We start from the raw sequence: 17,583 nt of genomic DNA, 5'->3' as shown, positions 1-17,583 counted from the left end.
TATTCTTCATAATCCCCAAGCAGATCCTACGGTGGCAAGACAGTATCCATTGGCCAGAGCTGTGACCATTGGTGGCTCATGGTATGAAGGGCTGGCCAATGGTCACAGTCTAACTAATGGCTACTGTCTTCTAAACTGTTGGATCTGCTTGGAGGTTTGCTGAGGATGTACTGTAGGGATGGTTCCCTGAACATGATTGATGAACCCTGACTGCCGCTGCACTCTGGTGACACCATGGATTTACCTCAGATCAAGGTCAACCGAGGCTACTGCAAGGGTTTCAAGAACACTATTTCTATCAATATAAAGGTCTCAAAAATAAGGTCAATGGGAGAATGTCAGGGGTTTCCCAGAACACCTTTTAATTACATTGTACTACTAAGTGTAATGTAGATATGTCAAAATCAATGGGAGTACAATGTATAGCACAGTCAACATTTTCACTAGTGTTGAGAATTTTACAGGTATTCAGCAAAGGAAAATAATTTTTGCTTCCCATGATAATGTAACTGAACAATTAAATCTTCTTTAATATTTTTTGGCATCCAAACATTGCAATTGTGTATAAGGAAAGCCACACCTCAAGCATGTTTTTAAGATTCCACCACACTCATCGAAAAGTGCAGGGGTATATTAAGTGGTTTAAAGTAAAACCTTCCAGTCTGGTCTCGGGGTTGATATCTGGACAGTCACCTGTTGTGTCAATTCCTTCCACAAAATTAATGTGGTAAAGCTTCATAAATACATATTTAAATACATATTTAAATACATGTTTTTTCCATTGCCCACCGAACGAACGCTGTTGGCCCATCCCTGAATGACATCCCAAGCAGCATGCATGCATACCAGAGTGTGCAGTAAGGATTATCCCCCACCAGGCAACTCGGAAATCAGAACAGGTCTGACAGAAGCTTCAAGCAGGTGTTTGACTTCAACACAATGCAACACTTTCAATAAAATAGGACAAACGAAACACTCGAAAGATGAACAAAAAGATTAACAAAATGACATGCCAAAATCATGCCAAGATCATACGTTCTCTCTGTGATTACATGTAGGTTTAACTTCCCTATTTAGTATGCCACCTGCTGCCCCTAGGGGTATGTGGGATTGTATTACAACAACTGCAGCAACCTGGTATTAAAGAACAGGACTCCAGTGAGTCACAGCAAAAACAACTGAGGAAACTGGAGGCTTAGAAAGCTTTATTTTGCAGCCTCTACATTGCTGAGTTAAAACGATTGCGGGGAATACAGCATTTAGATTCATATGAGCCGGCGTTCAAAACATCAGATATACATCTGATATTATTGCAACGTATCAGGTATGACCATTGAGGTGGAAACAATGACTAGATCCATCGTAACATGAAATCCAGCAGTGGATACTGCTCCATTCTACAATGTACCTCAGGTCTGCTTCTGTTTTCAAGGGTGGATTTCAGGCCACGTTTTTTTCCATCATTTGACAGAATTTTGTTGCTATTAATGATAAGACAAAATTTATGACCTGACAAAATCATTATGTTTAATACGGTTACAATTGGATCCAATCATTTAAAGAGATGAACAATCATGTAGTCAACAATGCAGGCTGGAAAATAGTAAAACAAAATATTGTGAACAATTTGCAGAGGTAGTTAGGCCACTATAGCATCTATTTTCCTCTGTTTCCTAAGGGAAATGTTACTGGCTCACTCCCCTGGCCAGCTATACTGATCCTTAAGTGTGATGGAGGCTAGTGCACCAAGGTTTGGTGATCCAGATGAAGTTAATAACATCTAGGGCTGGGAAAAAGCTAGGTGATATATAGATTTAAACAGTAAACCCTTTTGATGTTCAGCCCATTTGGAACCAAATCTTTAGAATTGATCTGTGGAAGATTGCTGTCTCCTTGGGTGACCAAATTTTGCCTTTTAATAACAGGCAACCAATTTGTAGGGGCAGGTTGCCGGATAAATATTATTTCTCAAATCCAGGTTGCAACTTCCAAGTATTTTGGTTAGATGTATAAAATGATGTCCAATTGGTTAATTTCCATGAATCCTTTGGCCACTCAAGGTTAAGAATGTGTTACATGTATACTTGCTACTGTATTGGTGTTGTCTCCGTGCTCCGTAAGACAACAAAGGACTTCAAAAGACCTCAACACAGGTGAAGGTCACCTTGGATTAACCTTTATCCTTAGGGACATTCTAAATATGTCTTCAAGATAACCCCCTTTCCTCAACAGCATATTTTGTCCTATAGCACCTTGTTCATGAATTTAATATCACAAGTTTCACACAATTTTGTCCTTTGAACACAATCGTTTATTTACAAGATGGGTGGCATGAATCAAATGTACAAGGAAGGCTAGCGTCATGGTCTGTTTTCTATCATGGCATGATCCAACATTCTGTTTATTTCTGACAAAAAAGGACAACGTACAATTGTCACTTTTTGCTAGAAAATAGCACTGAAATACATGTAGTTTCACTTGTGTATAAAATTATAGTGATTGTACAATTCTCATTTGAACAAACATGTTCACAATACCAAAACCTTTATGTATTGTCAAAAAAAAAACTGTTACAGTAAAAAAACTGTTACAGTACAGATTAGTCAGAGTTACAATAGTGAAGCAAGAAAAAATATTGCAATTCTATCTGTAATTATTCCCATAAAAATGATCCATAAACATTGGGACAAAAGGTTTCAAGAATTTTAGTACTGGTAATATTATGTTATCTTTATCAACCAATAACCTCTGTAACATAAAAAGCTACATAAAGGATCATATATGTTATGATGCATTTTACACATAGTTGACCTTTGACAAATAGCAACTCAGTCATTCAACTACACAATGTCATACAATGATCCCTCTGTTGCTGATACTAGGACATGGCATTTCCTGTTTCAAGTCATTTGCTTTGATTGCTTTAAAAATTGATTCTTCTTTGTGATACCAATGTAGAGTTTTCTACAAAGACATGTTTAAAACATATACTCAGTAATACCACAAACATATCATCCTTTTACCTATGACAAGACCTAGATTGAAGTTGAATGTCCATCTGTGTTGGTATAATGTATTATGAAGGATTTGGATAATGTTATGTTCAAATCTTTGGGATAAAAATCCTTCTTTGTTGTACATGTACAAAATATGTAAAATCAGGGACTCATTTCCAAAATAAGCCATTTTGCATTAACCCGCAGTTTTAAACCATTTTCCTGGCTCAATTGCAAAATGATATTAAAATTTCAAGCAATACTACATGTTGGCCAGATTGTTCTAGTTGTTACGCAGACATGCACTGTATTCTTCTACGATCCTCTTTTGAACAGATTTGGCTAGAAGTCCACTCAAAAACACACAAACAAATGAAAACCTATGCTCTAATTTTTCCAAGGACCCTTTGGATGATTGGAATAAGCGATGAGATGCTTTAGAATCATTCTGCATGGCTTGGGTATTCATGCTCAGCCCAAAGAGCCTGCACAGACTAACCAAGTAGCCTGTATGAGATGATTGACACCCTGTGAGTGCCGTAGGTACATACGTCCATGTTGGTATGCTAATGAAAGATTCTGATGCTGTTTCAGGCCTGACTCCATCAGACTCATTAATGCCCATGCAAATTAGCTAGGGATGGTTCAGAAGATATCTAGGGGAGGGGTTTAAGATTGTATTGATTTAGTTCAGATACATGAATTGCATATTCCCTTTGACAAGGATTTAGGCCATGTTGATTTGATTATATGGATGACATCCTCCGGGAGCCCCAAAACTGATGTGCGTGTGCGAATAGAAAAAAAGTTTTGCAAAAAAAAAAGTTGTTTTCATTATTAAATCTACGTGGTCATGAGGGTTGAACAAATGGGACAGAATATGGTTTGGCGAATAATCTAATCTTCAAGTTCATTTCCTTACAATTTCGTCTTTTTTCGTTTGATTTTGGCATTCTACGACATTGGTATAGTTTTTACTTATTTTTTTGTAACTTACGGTATATTTTTGCTCATTTTGCAACTGTTTTGTACGATTTACAGTATGGTTGAAAACTTTTTTTTTTTGGAAACGGCCGAAAATTCATGCGCGCGCGGATGTCATCCATATAATCAAATCAACGTGGCCTTATGTACAAATAATGTACAACCTCTTTTCATTTAGTACTTAGTACAAGGTTAAACAATTAAATAAACAGCCATGAGTAACTTTAAAGTGTTAAGGGAAAAAGAATTTTAATTCATTTTGTCTTGGCCAGCACAATGTACAGTAGCACAAAAGGACACTTTTTATTCTAAAACATAATATGAGCATGATGTACAATATGCACATGATGCACCAACAATGAACATGATATGCTACATGTATATAGAGATTAACATTAGTTGTTAAATGAACATTTATGCAAAACAAGCATGGAAAGTCTAGCAAGGTCTTAAAAATAAATTTCCTAACTGCATGTGTCTAATTTAATAACAATAATATGTTAAATTTAAATAATAATATGTCAAATTTAGTAGGAGTGAGTTCTAATATTCAACCAAGATTGTGGCTTACTACAGGAATTACCATGTACATGTATGTCACAAAAGTGTATCAGCTATAATAATAATAATTTATGCCATTTTCGAGTCAACGGTACAGTATAATATTACATCTGTATGCGACAAAATTTGTAATTCAAGTCTGCATAGAAATGTCCCAATGGTATACAAGTCACATCCACAGCATAACCATATTAAAAGTAGATTTTGCAACGTTGCAACATTAAACCTGCATGTACCATGCAATAGATACTGAGAAGCGCTGCATCACACCAAGAGTCTTGAGCCTTACAACGTACATAGCCAGATGAATTTTCCTGATTAGTTCAAGTCCCACTAAACCTACACAGATGAAACTTTGCCAGAATGATCATAAGCTTGTGTTTATTGATTCTCACTCAACAAGAGGTATTTCTCTCTTTCAGATTAAAAAGAAAACTTTGGTGAAGAATTTTTATTCATCTTAAGAAACCAACTGTACATCATTTCTAGATTTCCTTAATCAGGTAGTCTCCTTGCACCTCCGAACTGCTCTAAACATCTTAAAGAAGTCTTGATGGCACTCCTTTTGACGTGTATCTAATAGATCTACATATAAGACTGTCTTGTTCATAGTTTCAATTGCTAGGTTACTATGGTAAAACATTTTCAGCATATGTTTCTGACTTACACAATTTTGGCTTTGACATATACAAAATATATCACAATAATATGTAACATAACTAAATCAAGATTCGCAAAAATACAAACTACCTGATGACAAATGTACATGATTGTATGAATTTCTTTTATCAAACTTGTCTATTGAAAGTTGTAGGTTGAGTATGAAACAGTCCTGAGCACAAAGCTTTACAGTTTCACCCACACCACGGCACTCTACAACACACCAGAATGCCCCTCCACCACACACATCTAATGTACTATCCCCCAAGCACTAGGTGCAAATCTACTCCTACATGTGTTAAAGTGCAGTATTCCTTCTACTTTTCTGTGGTCAACATTTGGACTTCGAGACTCTGCAACATCTAACAGTGTTGCTTTCTTGTTTTTGTGATTCCTTTGCTGCAGTGTTTGTTGGGTCAAATATATTCTTTGGTGCTTGGAAAGGAAGAAAATTACTGCTAAAATTATCAATGCTATACACATTTGAGTTGTACTTTCTGCAAGCCATTCCCTCAAAGCCTGTCATTCACATACAATGTATAGGTTGTGAGACTTTTGGCAGGGCTACGACAGAATTCACTGTTGCATGTACTATATGCTTCAAATTTGCATGATTGTGTTTAGTGTATAATGATATGTGAAGGCTACTTCTTGAGATCTGTTTCAGTTGAAAAATTTTCTGTACATCTGTTTTGTGACTATGTGAAAGGCCAAACTGTTAAACTTTTTTGTTTGCTATTCATGAGGTCAGCAGAGTAACCTAAAGGGCCCTGATTTGAGGCTACTTGCTGGGGCATAGAGGGAAGACTGCCTTTAGGTGTGGGTGGGGGGCGTATGTAGCGCTGCAGTCTTCAGCCAAATTGGAAGGTGAAGCCTGGCCCAAAGGGGTTCCCGCCAGGGCCTCCCATGCCGCCACCTGAGGAGGAAAGAAACATCCTATCAGACAGTGGAACTGAGGGGAGGTACTACGTAGGACAGTAGGTTACCTTTGCACAGGCTGGTTTCCTAGCTTAGATCTTATAGATGAAGGAAAAACCCACCAGCAGTATCTACATTTAGACTTGCGTTACCGGTACTAAACATGAATGCAGTGCAATGCACAGGTGCTCTGCAACCAAAGAGAGAGAAGAAATTATCCTGAGCTCAAGTCCATTTTTTTTCTCTTTGCTGCAAAATATTGCATTTCTGTACGCGTCCTGTTTGTATATGTGTCAAAGAACAGAAAACCTAGAAGGGCGGAGAAAACTGTTTGCCAGAACGTTTGCGGAGCCCAAATGGTCAAATAATTAAGGGACTAAGGGATAGACGAGATGAAATGTAATGTAACATAATGAGCATAAAGCTAATGCTACTGCCATTTTAAGTTTTGAACATCAATAAATTTTTGAAGGGACTGAGCATGGACTTTGTTGAAGTCTACCTGAAGCAGTTTACAAAAAAAAAAATAGACTGAGACTGTTCATAAATTCATCTCTCTGGACTACATGTACTACACCATATTTGACATGACCACCTCAGTGCAACTATCATGGAAATGTGGCTGTGAGTGTCAAAGCAGGAAGAAACCGTGCAGAAAAAGAAAAGGGACAACAACCAGATTGAATCAGAAAAACATCCTTAAAAAACAACTTATAACTTTATTCTAAATAATATTGTATGAAATTCTGTTCATTGCACAAGTTACATGTACCATATGAAGTTCTTGCAGCATAAATTGCTCTACTGGCACAAAAACAAAGAGCACCATTTTCCAGCAGCGAGAGACTCGACTTCTCAATTACTAATAGAATTGAAAACTCCATAAAAATACATTATATTTCTATTGCACACACACAGCACTTGCTCTACCACCACAAAAACAAACAGATTTGATCCCACAAAATAATTATACATAAAATATGAAATAAATAAAACTGGGTCAAAACGCATTGTCAAAATACGATTTCTAATCTCCTGTAAATATATTGTAAAATTATTCACCTCAAATATTTAACTGTAATTGATCATATAAGAGGAGGTATGCTCTTTTAAATGACTTTATCATGTATCCAATATATTCATAATGTACTGTAAAATTTTCCAACTCAGTAGCAGTAATGTGTCCTTAATAGAATAACAGTATATCATTATCAGTCCACAGTGTCCTCTAGGTTAGGAACCATTCCCGCTGTGGATGAATCTGAAAAAGTGCGCTGCCTACTGTCCCTCCCCATGCAGGACCTGAACGCTCGGCCAACACGGGACAACCTCTTCCTTATGGAGTCTAGCGGGCTGCGAGTACGCAGGGCGATTACTGAGTCAGTCTCCCAGGTGTCTGACATGGACAGCTCCCTGTAGTACAGGGGGTTCTCATACTCTGACGGAGGGGGGGTGCCATCCTCACAGGGAGGGGGGTTTCTGAACTCTGGGATTGAGCCTGTACGGGGCAGCCTGGGGCTAGAGTGAGCTAACGGCTCCCCCGGGCCATTTTCTTCAGTAGTGGAGGATCGGAAGCTAGTTCTCTTTTTCCTTGGAGGTGCGACAGGGACGGTGTTGGACTGGTTAGAACCAGTGGCCTTGTTGCTGTGTTTTCTCCGAACAGGTGCCTTAGGCAGTGGCTCACTACTGAAACTGAAGCTCTTTTCTTTGCTCCTGGACTTCCTGCTTTCCCTGCCAAAATCAACTGTTACTTCTTGTGTTTCTTCCCTCCCAAAGACTTCAGAGCTGCCAAAATGGTCCTCCTCAAATTGAATGAAATCTGAAGGTGCTGCACCTGTGACTGTGTCTTTTGGAACAGCCTCGGGAACTTCTGCTTTCTTTTCCCCATAATGATCATCATCAAAAAAGATAAAATCAGAAGAGATATCGTCTTTCTCATGACCATCTTCAGAGATCTTTGCAATGTCTCTATTCTCTTCGTCATCTAACCTCCTAGTTCTCCAGAGCCCTTGTCTGAGGTTTGTCCTACGGTGAGGACTAGGGCTGCTCATCCTCTTACTCCCATTTCTGTTCTCTTTGCCACCCGCACTTGTGCTCTTCGAACGGTACACTGGAACCCCCTGGTTTCTAAACACAAACTCCCGGGACCCTTCCCTCCCCCTTGCCTCAGGGGAACTTGGTTCAGTCTGCTCAAATCGAGCCTTTGTATCTTTAAAGGAGCTCCTTCTACCAGGGATGCGGATGGGACTCTTAGAGCTACTAGCCCGTCTTCGAGCACCCTGAGGCTCTTTTGGGGTTTTCTGGTTCAGCTCTTCTAATTTAGCAGCTGTGGCTGCTAAGTCTGCCCTGACGTTTGACTGTGACCCTCGTGACCTGGAAGTAGATGACCGTGACCTGGAAGTGCTAGACTCTGGCTCGCTTTTCTTTTCGTCCTCATCTCTGACAAGACTTTCTAATGGGCTTGAAAATTTAGCTTCTGTGAATGTATTAGAACTACTATCCGGAATGCTAGAGCTGTTGGAACTGGAGGTATCAGAATCAGCCTTCTCTTCAGTTTGACGTTTCTTGTCTTGGCCTTCAGACAGGTTTTGCGCGGAGGTAAATATTTTCATACCTGGGCCAGCTTCACTCTCGGTTTGGAAGGTGTACATGGGGTTTGGCCGGGGACGGGGCTGGCTAGTCTTGTAGAGGTTCTCCCAGGCACGGGACTGGTTATTACCTCCATACCTGGGATTGTACGTCCCTTTACTGTTACTTTGGAAGGATCCATGTGTTGGCTGAGCGTTCGAAAACCCCTGGGCATAGCCTGGCTGGGAGTATCTATTCTGAGCCCTTCGAAAACTGCCATGTGGACTAGACCCTCGAAAACTGCCATGTGGACTAGACCCTCGAAAACTTCCATGTGGACTAGACCCTCGAAAACTGCCACTCGGACTAGACCCTCGAAAACCTCGAAAAAAACTACCGCCTGAAAAGAACATCAAGATTGATTCAAATTATTAAGCAAACTCAGGTTAAAGCTGACTGAGAGCATCACTAGAAGTACTCCACCTAGTCAAAATAAGAAGTACTGCACAGCAGCAACACCATCACTACTGCTTGTAGTTTCAACGCAGGTGACACAGATGTTGCTTACCGATATATCTGTAGTGCCAGTATCAGTATCATCTAGCAGATAACTTGCATTTAAGAAATACTACACAGCAAAGTAGTGCATGCTTTTCTAAAGGTATTGGAGGAAGAGAGAGAGAGAGAGAAAGAGATTTCTACAAATACTTACCAGGACCTCCAAAACTGAAGTGTTGACCACCACCTCCGTGACCACCTCCAAAGAAAGCTTGGAAGATGGTGTTGGGGTCAAAGTCGTGGCTGAACGGACTGTCCATGTCGTCAATGTCCTGTCCGTTGTCGTACCGTACGCGCTTTTTGGAGTCCGAGAGGGTGGCGTACGCCTCGCCGATCTCCTTGAACTTCTTCTCCTGCTCCGCTTTCTCTTCTGGGGTGGCACTTGAGTGGCGATCTGGGGAGATGTGATGGTTTCAAGTTATAGCAACATAATGTGCCTTACATATATGTGGAGTATAGTGACAAGCACAACTTGAGGATTCTTACACATAGTACAACAACAATCTCAATGTGTTGCAGAGTCTTGAAAAGGGATTCTATTTCTTGGATGTCGTGTTCTTTTTACAGGGTGGCACTCTATTTGACTGGGCACTGCTTTTCAGAGTGAACCTGGGTACATATATTCAAATAATGCAACAATATATTCAAGAAAAGACAACAGCAAAATTGAATGTGAATATCCAAATGCTCATAATTGAGTTCCTGCCAGCTCATTTTGAGTACAGACCTTACTGTTAGTATACGTTTCATGACAAAACAAATTAAAGCGTTCTTGTCTGCTAAGTACATTATGAATAAGTACTGTTAAATCTAATAAAGTGTCCCATACCTGGATGTGTTTCCAAGGCCTTCTTCTTGTAGGCCTTCTTGATTTCATCATCCGAGGCGTCTTTCCTGACACCGAGGATCTTGTAATAGTCTTTCCTCTTGCTCTTCTTCAACTCTAACTTTGCATTGCTTAGTAACTGTTTGTGCTCTGAAAAAGGAGACAAATTCAATGTAGATGTTATTTTCATAAATCATTGTGAATTGAACATACACATGTACATCTACATATACATGTACACTGTATTTAGCAGTGTTAGCTAACTTGATAAATATTCTGATCTCAAGAAAAGGCTTTTTTTTGGTACCTAAATACCGGTACAAGAAATTAACCAATGGATTATTGAGTCTTATCGACAATTGGAGAAAGTCCAAGATATTCTGGTTTTAAACATTAAGACCACGCCATACCCCTTGTTCTCTCCATGTTGAAGACTTTTTCATAGTCTCTGACTGCTTCCTCATACTGTTCTGTATCCATGTAGCTGGAAAGAGATTAGTTTCAACTTATTAAAAACAAGATAAAATACAACAATGCAATCAGAGATGGCAGATGACTATTCAGTCCAATAGACAAAAATCATTTCTTGCCTTACTCTTTCTTAGCTGAACATAGAATAATCGTGTGAAATCTTACCATTTTGCTCTCCGTAGATATGCTTTCAGGTAGTTATCGTCTAGCTTGATGGCTTCTGTGCAGTCTTGGATAGCCTGATCTAACTTGTTTACCTGGAGCAAGAAAATCTTTGTCAGTAACATATTCTAACATATAAAAAATGGTTAAAAACTACTGATAAAATGTAACTCCTTGCCAGCAATACTACTGGATTTTTCCATTTATTCTTTACAAGCTCAGTATGAAGCATAAATTGACAGCCCTAAAAGTAAAATATTGATTGATGAATTTGAAGGAACACGCCAAGCCATAGCCTCATATTATTAGTCATAAAAGCTATGGGATGATCAAATTAACAGTAACAAATGAAGGACCAAATGGTGGATAGACCTTGAACAGCAACAAGTGTAGTAAGTAAGTGTTAAAACAGGCATCTTATATAATATCAGCTCTCCAATTAGACCAAAATTCAGTGGTACTGGCACATACAACATGTTTGAACAACAGAAAAGTACACTTGAAGAAACATGAAACAGTGGAAGTGTGTGGATGTGTGGAAAGGGAAACAACCAACGTGGAATAAAAACACCAACAGCGGCGGGAACCTTGAATATATCCTCTGCTCCGTCCATGGGCTGCAGGCTAAGTTTCGTGTCTATCTCGTGTAGCTATGGCAACCAACGCCATCAACACAGAACACAGCAGAGACAAACATCAAAACAAGCTGTTAAAAAATCCCTTTTGATATAGATTTTTTTTCTGCAAACTGTCATGAGAGCAGTGTTCTAGCTAGTGTCTGTCTTTTCATTCTTTCAAGGAATTTTACCACTAATGACGGCCAAAAATTTGGCCCAATCCTTCATTTTTGACAGACAAAAATCAATGTTTGACAAGATGTAATGTCAAACGAAATTGAGATGACAGAAAAAAAAATCAGGCTCACTAGAACACTACATGGAAGAAAGAAATCAGCATTAGAAAATATTGCTAAGGCCACACCAATTTAATTTCTTGGTTAACGGATTTTTCTAGGAAAAATAATGGAGCGGGCGGGCGAAAAAAAATAAAAATAAAAACAGGCCTAGGCATCCTATTATGGCCCAAAATGGTACAATAGGAGCCATGAAGTCAACACACCAGGCTGGTTCAAAATCTAAACAATGAATTTTGAACTTTTAATGATACCATTGCATTGAAATAATGGTATAACTGTAGGATGAAAAGGACTGTTTTCAACTGTTCAGGGCAAAATATCATTATTTTGCAGTTGATTCTGAATTTTTATTTTTATTTCCAAATCAGAAAAAAATGAAGCGGGTGAATCCGTTAACCAAGAAATTAAATTGGTGTGGCCTAATGAAAATAGCACTATTTATACATGTAGTAGACATTCTACATGTAAATAAGTACTCTTTCTTCATGGTTTTGACTCTTACCTTAGCCCCTACAGTAGCCCTGTTGTTATAGAGTTTGGAGTTGATGAAGACATTGTGGGGGTCTATTCTTAAGGCTTCTGAGTACAGATCATACGCTTCCTGGTACCGTCCTGCCTTGAAGGCACTGTTCCCCTCCTCCTTTTTAGCTCGCAAGCTTTTAGCTTTCTGTGGGACAGGAAAAAAATATTACGTTAGTCAATTTTTCAATCTGTGAGGTTTTAAGTCATGCCTCCAAATATCAGAGTTATCAACCAAGAATTGAGGTTCAAAAACTTGTATTTTCCACATAACTATTGTAAAGTGGAACTTGTTGCCACCAAGTACATCTGGGGCATCATCACTAGAAAGATTTAAACAACTCCTGGAATCAAATGTGCAAAGATTGGGTGTAACAAGTCGTTTGGTGTAATATAAGCTAGCTGCCACTGCGCCACATGCCTGCAAAGCTGGTGTGTTGTGCCGAAGGGCGGTTATACCAGCTATACAGATACTGATACTGAAGTTGATTCAAGAGCTTGATGATTGATGAGATTGATGAGAGCGTTTTCTCGTCTTACACTTACCCTAAATGCAACTTTGGCTTTTTCGTGGTCAGGGCTTAACCTGAGGACTTGTTGGAAGTGTGCAAAGGCCTTGTCCAAGTTGTCCTGATAGTAGAGACACAGTCCCCGCACATACATGGCATCCACGTTCATGTTGTCTACGTGGAGGATGTTACTGTAGAAAACAGAACAATACTGGGTTTAGCATACAAAATACAGACTGATGACAAAGTGTTCTAGTGGTTTGGGTTGTGGGTTCGAATCCCTGACAGGCCCCAGTGTTGTGTCGTTGACTATCAGGTGAAAATGAGTATCTAAGTTTGGAAAGGGACGTCCTCTGAGACAGGAAGTAAAATAGAGGTCCCATGTTTGAGAAAAGCCACACCTCAAGTATGTTTAAGATCCCACCACACAGTCCACACTTGTCTGCTGTTATGTCAATCCTTCTACAATGTGTGGCAAATAATAAACAAATTATAGATAAACAAATCAGATTCTTCACTATGCACATGGACATTCAAGGCCTTTATTATATCTCTATTCTATGCCACTATCATAATGATAACCTGTCGACTACTGTAGCTTCTGCAAATTTGATAGACTTGAATCAGACACCTTTCCTCATAAGAATTATGAAAAGTTACATGTATTCTGATACTAGACCACAGCTACATGTGCATGAACAATGGGGAACACAAAAACAACATGGCAAAGAAGAATGGACTTCACACTATCTTTTTACAGAAATCAATAAACACACACGCAGTGTACACATGTGTACTGACATATAACAAAGATTAGGATAAGAACAGGCACTGATATAATGTCAGCTATCCTTCAAGTAAGGTGTTAGAGCACTACGATGTACATGTAAAATATCTGGATCAATGGATATGATGCTTGTGTAATGTTTTAGTCATGCAAAGTTTGTTGTAAGGATCAGAGTGTGAACCCTGACATGGCTGACATGTACACTTATCAAGCAGCCCAACCTGTCTGCCTACAATTGATAGAGATAGAGGGATCAGGCGGGGCTTGTAACACTTGCTAAAAAATCAATACCACCTGTCATAGCCAACAGTGCTTCAGCGCTGGGATAATAACACTGGCTGGGATGATTTTTTTTTTCTGGGGAAGGGAAGTTGGATCTAATTTCTTCAATTTCAAGCAGTGATATGAGAAATAGAATTGAAAAATTGGGAAAATGAAGAGTTTTTGTAGTGCTTTTGCCAAATCTGTGCATCTTATTTGACAGTACGCAAATGTAAAAATTGTCTCTTCCTTTTGCACTACATCGCTCATGTAGCTATTTTCTTTTTCTCAAAACTAATCCAGACAAGCTGAATGAGGGTTCCAAAGAAATAAATCTTATTTCATTGCTCGCAAAAAAATGTGACCAAGCCTACTGAAAATTCAGTCCCTGTGTTTCTTGTTGTATCAAGAAAGTGGGGGTAACACTCAACATGTTAAAAACTGAATCCCAAAAAGTCAGTGAATACAAATGTACGTAAATGTCTACAAAACACACTATACTGCAAGATGATAGACTTCTACACTTCTGGCTGCCATTTCCAAGGAAATCAAACAAAAGCAGCCCAAGGACACAAGTGGAGAATGATGTGAAAAATATGCAAACCATACGGACACCACGGCGCATGAAACCTTCGGCAAAACTCTTCACAATCAAACTCTGAACACCACAAAGGCTTTAAAATACCATGTCCCTGTGTAGCCTGCGGAAGGGTTCATAATGCAGGGAAAGTGCCTTGAGGGAGATGAGAGATAGATGTGGGGGATCACCATGTGTGACAGGCCACGTTAATAACATGGCCAAACGACCATCCGCCTAACTACACAACACAACACCACGGGGCACTGCTGAAATTAATTGTATTCAGCAGTAGAAATATACGTGAGGCTGAAGATTAATGCTGTTAACTGTCTAATAAAATGTCCACGTGTTGTCACATAACTGTCACTAAAAAGAAAGAATAACAGGCCTGGGCTTTGGTAGTAACTACTAAGTTTTCTTTTGGCTAGTGAGAACTGCTTTCAGTACTAATGTAGATAAACCTCTGAGTACGTGTCTAGTGAATTCTTTTCAAAATTCGTCAGTCTGGATTCAAATTTTCTTCCAAATTTTTAAATGCCTAAACTTGTTCCATACACAAAGATCTACCCAGAAATCTACAAATTTTAAGTCATTTCCAAGAGATTCAATGCATAAACATACAGTACAGTCTACACTTTGGCATTTAAAAAAAAGTCTTTTAATCATCTTGAGTTGTTCAAAATCGTCTTGACTTCCAAGTGGGAATGAAACATGGATCCACGAGCTTTGAGGTTGTCCTCAGACAGAAGTAGTGTCCTTTTGAAGAGACTTAAGGTAAGCTCATTGCAGCGGCTCATCAGTTGGAACCCACTTTCAACACCCTTTTGGGAGAAGAGGCTTAACCACTTATACCTACAATTCTGCCTAACTGTACAACATGGCAAGATTTAGCCACCCCCACTAATACAGTGGACAGAACAGTCTTGTTTCATTCAAATCATTCAGCAAATACTTGTAGTCTTCTTCATTCAAACATCTCATATTAACAAAAATTGCAAAAATTGTTTCCCTAAGTTTTTGTCAGTAAAAAGCACGAAATGGAAATCTGCAACAGTCTCTATTGTAAACATTTTCAAATGAATACTTTTTCTCTCATTTAGCAAACTCATCACAAAGTGAACATCAACTCTTCCATTGTGTTAACACCATTGTTTTAAATGGAAACCCTCGGTAGTCACATTGAAAATCCATGAAGACATGATTTAACTGAATTACTGACTCACCTGACTACATCATGTGCCTCTGTGTGCCTGCCTAACAAAGCTAGTGCTTCCGCCTTCTTGATTTTGAACTTGGTACACTGTGGTGCGTGGTCAAGTGCCCGGTCCAGACAGAATACAGCCTTCAAGAAAGAACAAACACAAAGAGTCATCCTTTATGGTTCTACCTATCAACAATACAACATTTAAGTCATAGAAATCTGTAACCTTTAGCACACTGAAGTAGCTGTTTGGATACTAATTGTCCATTGATTACAGGGTTAGGCAGCAGTGAAAGGGTTCAAACTTAGCATGGCAAACTCAAAATAACATTAGACTAGACCGTAAATTAGAGAAAGATTTACAAGTTGTATATGAAGGATATTTCTAAGATGCTAGTTATGGTTCCAGATGTAATAAAGTACTTTCAGGTACATTTTATACAATCAAGTACTGACACATTTGGGACAAAAAAAACAATGAAATATTCATAAATATGTCTCCAAAATGATGTAATGGTCACTTGAAAATGTCATAAAACACAAAAAGCAGATGTAAAACTACTTGAAAGTGATGCTTATACTGTTCAAATGTTAGTAACAACATACACAAAGAAGGGTAAATCACATGATGAAGTAATATGGAGAATTGTTCTTTTTTACTCACCCTTCTGAAATCCCCCTTTTTCATATCACCCTCAGCCTGGGTCTCAAAATGGTGGACTGACTGAGCCACCTTTAACTGGAAGAACAGCACACATTGTGTTACTTAAATGTCCCCTTAAGGCAAAGTGTATCCAACCCTTAACCTATTGTGCCTCTGCACACTGAAGCTTCAAGGTGTAAGGGACTTGTCAAAGGTTCTTGTCTTCTTCCAAACAAAATTACATGCTTGTCAAACATTGTATCCAATTGTTTATATTTTGTATTCTAACAACAGAGCTTTAGATGTTTAAGACATGTGAAATTAATTAATTGCAAAACTTTGATGCTTATTTCAAATGACACTTTGCCATTTATATCAAAGGTCAACTTCTGACAACCATTAACATACTGCTTTGTAAGTACATACATACATACATATATCAAAATTCTTCACACAGAAATCGCTTTTAATACATTATTCCTTTAGATGAATGTATAACAAGATCTATAAGATGGCCAGGACATTACACATTCAGGGCTCGAAAATGTTTCCAAATTGAAGTCAGCAGCACTCAGAATTTAGGAAATACGAACAATTCTGAAAACTGTTCAGAAAAAAACTATTGCCATTATTTCTTTTTTTAGGGGTACTTCATACATGGTAGGTGGTAACCAGTGCAGGTTAGGTACAGGTAGACATCAGAAATACCTGCACAGCTCCAATTTTACCTGCATATGCAGGACCTGGTGGTATTTCCAGCCCTGACAGCATGATTATACCAGACAAATGCATACAATCCTTTAATGTTTCTCTCAGTGTCTTGAATGTATGGTTGTATGTACAGGTTGTTCCATACCTCGTCAGCCACAGACTGGTTGTTAGGGTCCAGTTGTAGTACCTTCTGGTACGTACTGATAGCCTGGCTGGGGTCTCCTAACATCAACAGACACTTCGCCTCCCTCATGTAACCCTGCAAAATATGACACAATATCATTGAAATTATTGAATCACGCCTATATCAAAAGAAAATCAAATAAGGCAAGTGATGATATCATGTATTGACTAGCAAAAGAAGAGTGTATCCCTTGTAATCATTTAAAGGGTGTCCTAAATACATGCATGCAGCACATACACAAAACTAGAGTCCCACGATCTCATACCTTCGCCAAATGATGTTAATCTTTATGACTGACAAAGATGATTCTTCCTTATTATGCAAATAGCATCCTCATTTGCATGAATTACATCAGTTGATCATATTGTCCACCTAAAGACAGCCTTATCTTAACAAAGAAAGCCATTCTATCATTTCCTCATAAATTATGCAAATGAGGTCCTTATTTGAATAAGTTATGTTTAATGATGTTCAGCTTCACTTAACTTTTAAATACCCCAAGTATATGAAATTCCAGGCAGTAACCATTATGGAATTATAACATTTTCTCATTAATTATGCAAATTAA

General features: G+C 38.6%; 1 protein-coding gene across 5 annotated transcripts in view; it reads right to left on the bottom strand.

The window, feature by feature from the left end:
• Positions 1 to 4,208: 4,208 nt before the first annotated feature.
• LOC109465305 (dnaJ homolog subfamily C member 7-like) overlaps positions 4,209 to 17,583 on the bottom strand; it is a 46,626-nt gene continuing 33,251 nt past the window's right edge. For 3 of the 5 annotated variants that reach the window (XM_019762505.1, XM_019762503.1, XM_019762501.1), the window contains 10 exons: positions 16,977 to 17,090; positions 16,142 to 16,216; positions 15,500 to 15,618; positions 12,686 to 12,839; positions 12,123 to 12,287; positions 10,708 to 10,799; positions 10,482 to 10,555; positions 10,075 to 10,221; positions 9,400 to 9,639; positions 4,209 to 6,117 (listed from right to left, as the gene is read on the bottom strand). In XM_019762505.1, the coding sequence (XP_019618064.1) occupies positions 6,053 to 6,117; positions 9,400 to 9,639; positions 10,075 to 10,221; positions 10,482 to 10,555; positions 10,708 to 10,799; positions 12,123 to 12,287; positions 12,686 to 12,839; positions 15,500 to 15,618; positions 16,142 to 16,216; positions 16,977 to 17,090 (1,245 nt within the window). In that variant the 3' untranslated portion in view covers positions 4,209 to 6,052. The remainder of the gene's footprint in view (positions 6,118 to 9,399; positions 9,640 to 10,074; positions 10,222 to 10,481; positions 10,556 to 10,707; positions 10,800 to 12,122; positions 12,288 to 12,685; positions 12,840 to 15,499; positions 15,619 to 16,141; positions 16,217 to 16,976; positions 17,091 to 17,583) is intronic. The other 2 variants (XM_019762504.1, XM_019762502.1) reach the window with 1 other exon arrangement.

The sequence above is a fragment of the Branchiostoma belcheri genome, unplaced genomic scaffold (genome assembly GCF_001625305.1).
Source record: "Branchiostoma belcheri isolate BF01 breed outbred unplaced genomic scaffold, Haploidv18h27 scaffold15, whole genome shotgun sequence".
Classification (NCBI taxonomy): Eukaryota; Metazoa; Chordata; class Leptocardii; order Amphioxiformes; family Branchiostomatidae; genus Branchiostoma; species Branchiostoma belcheri.
Note: the sequence above shows the minus strand (reverse complement) of the source record. Positions and strands in the feature narration are given on the sequence as shown.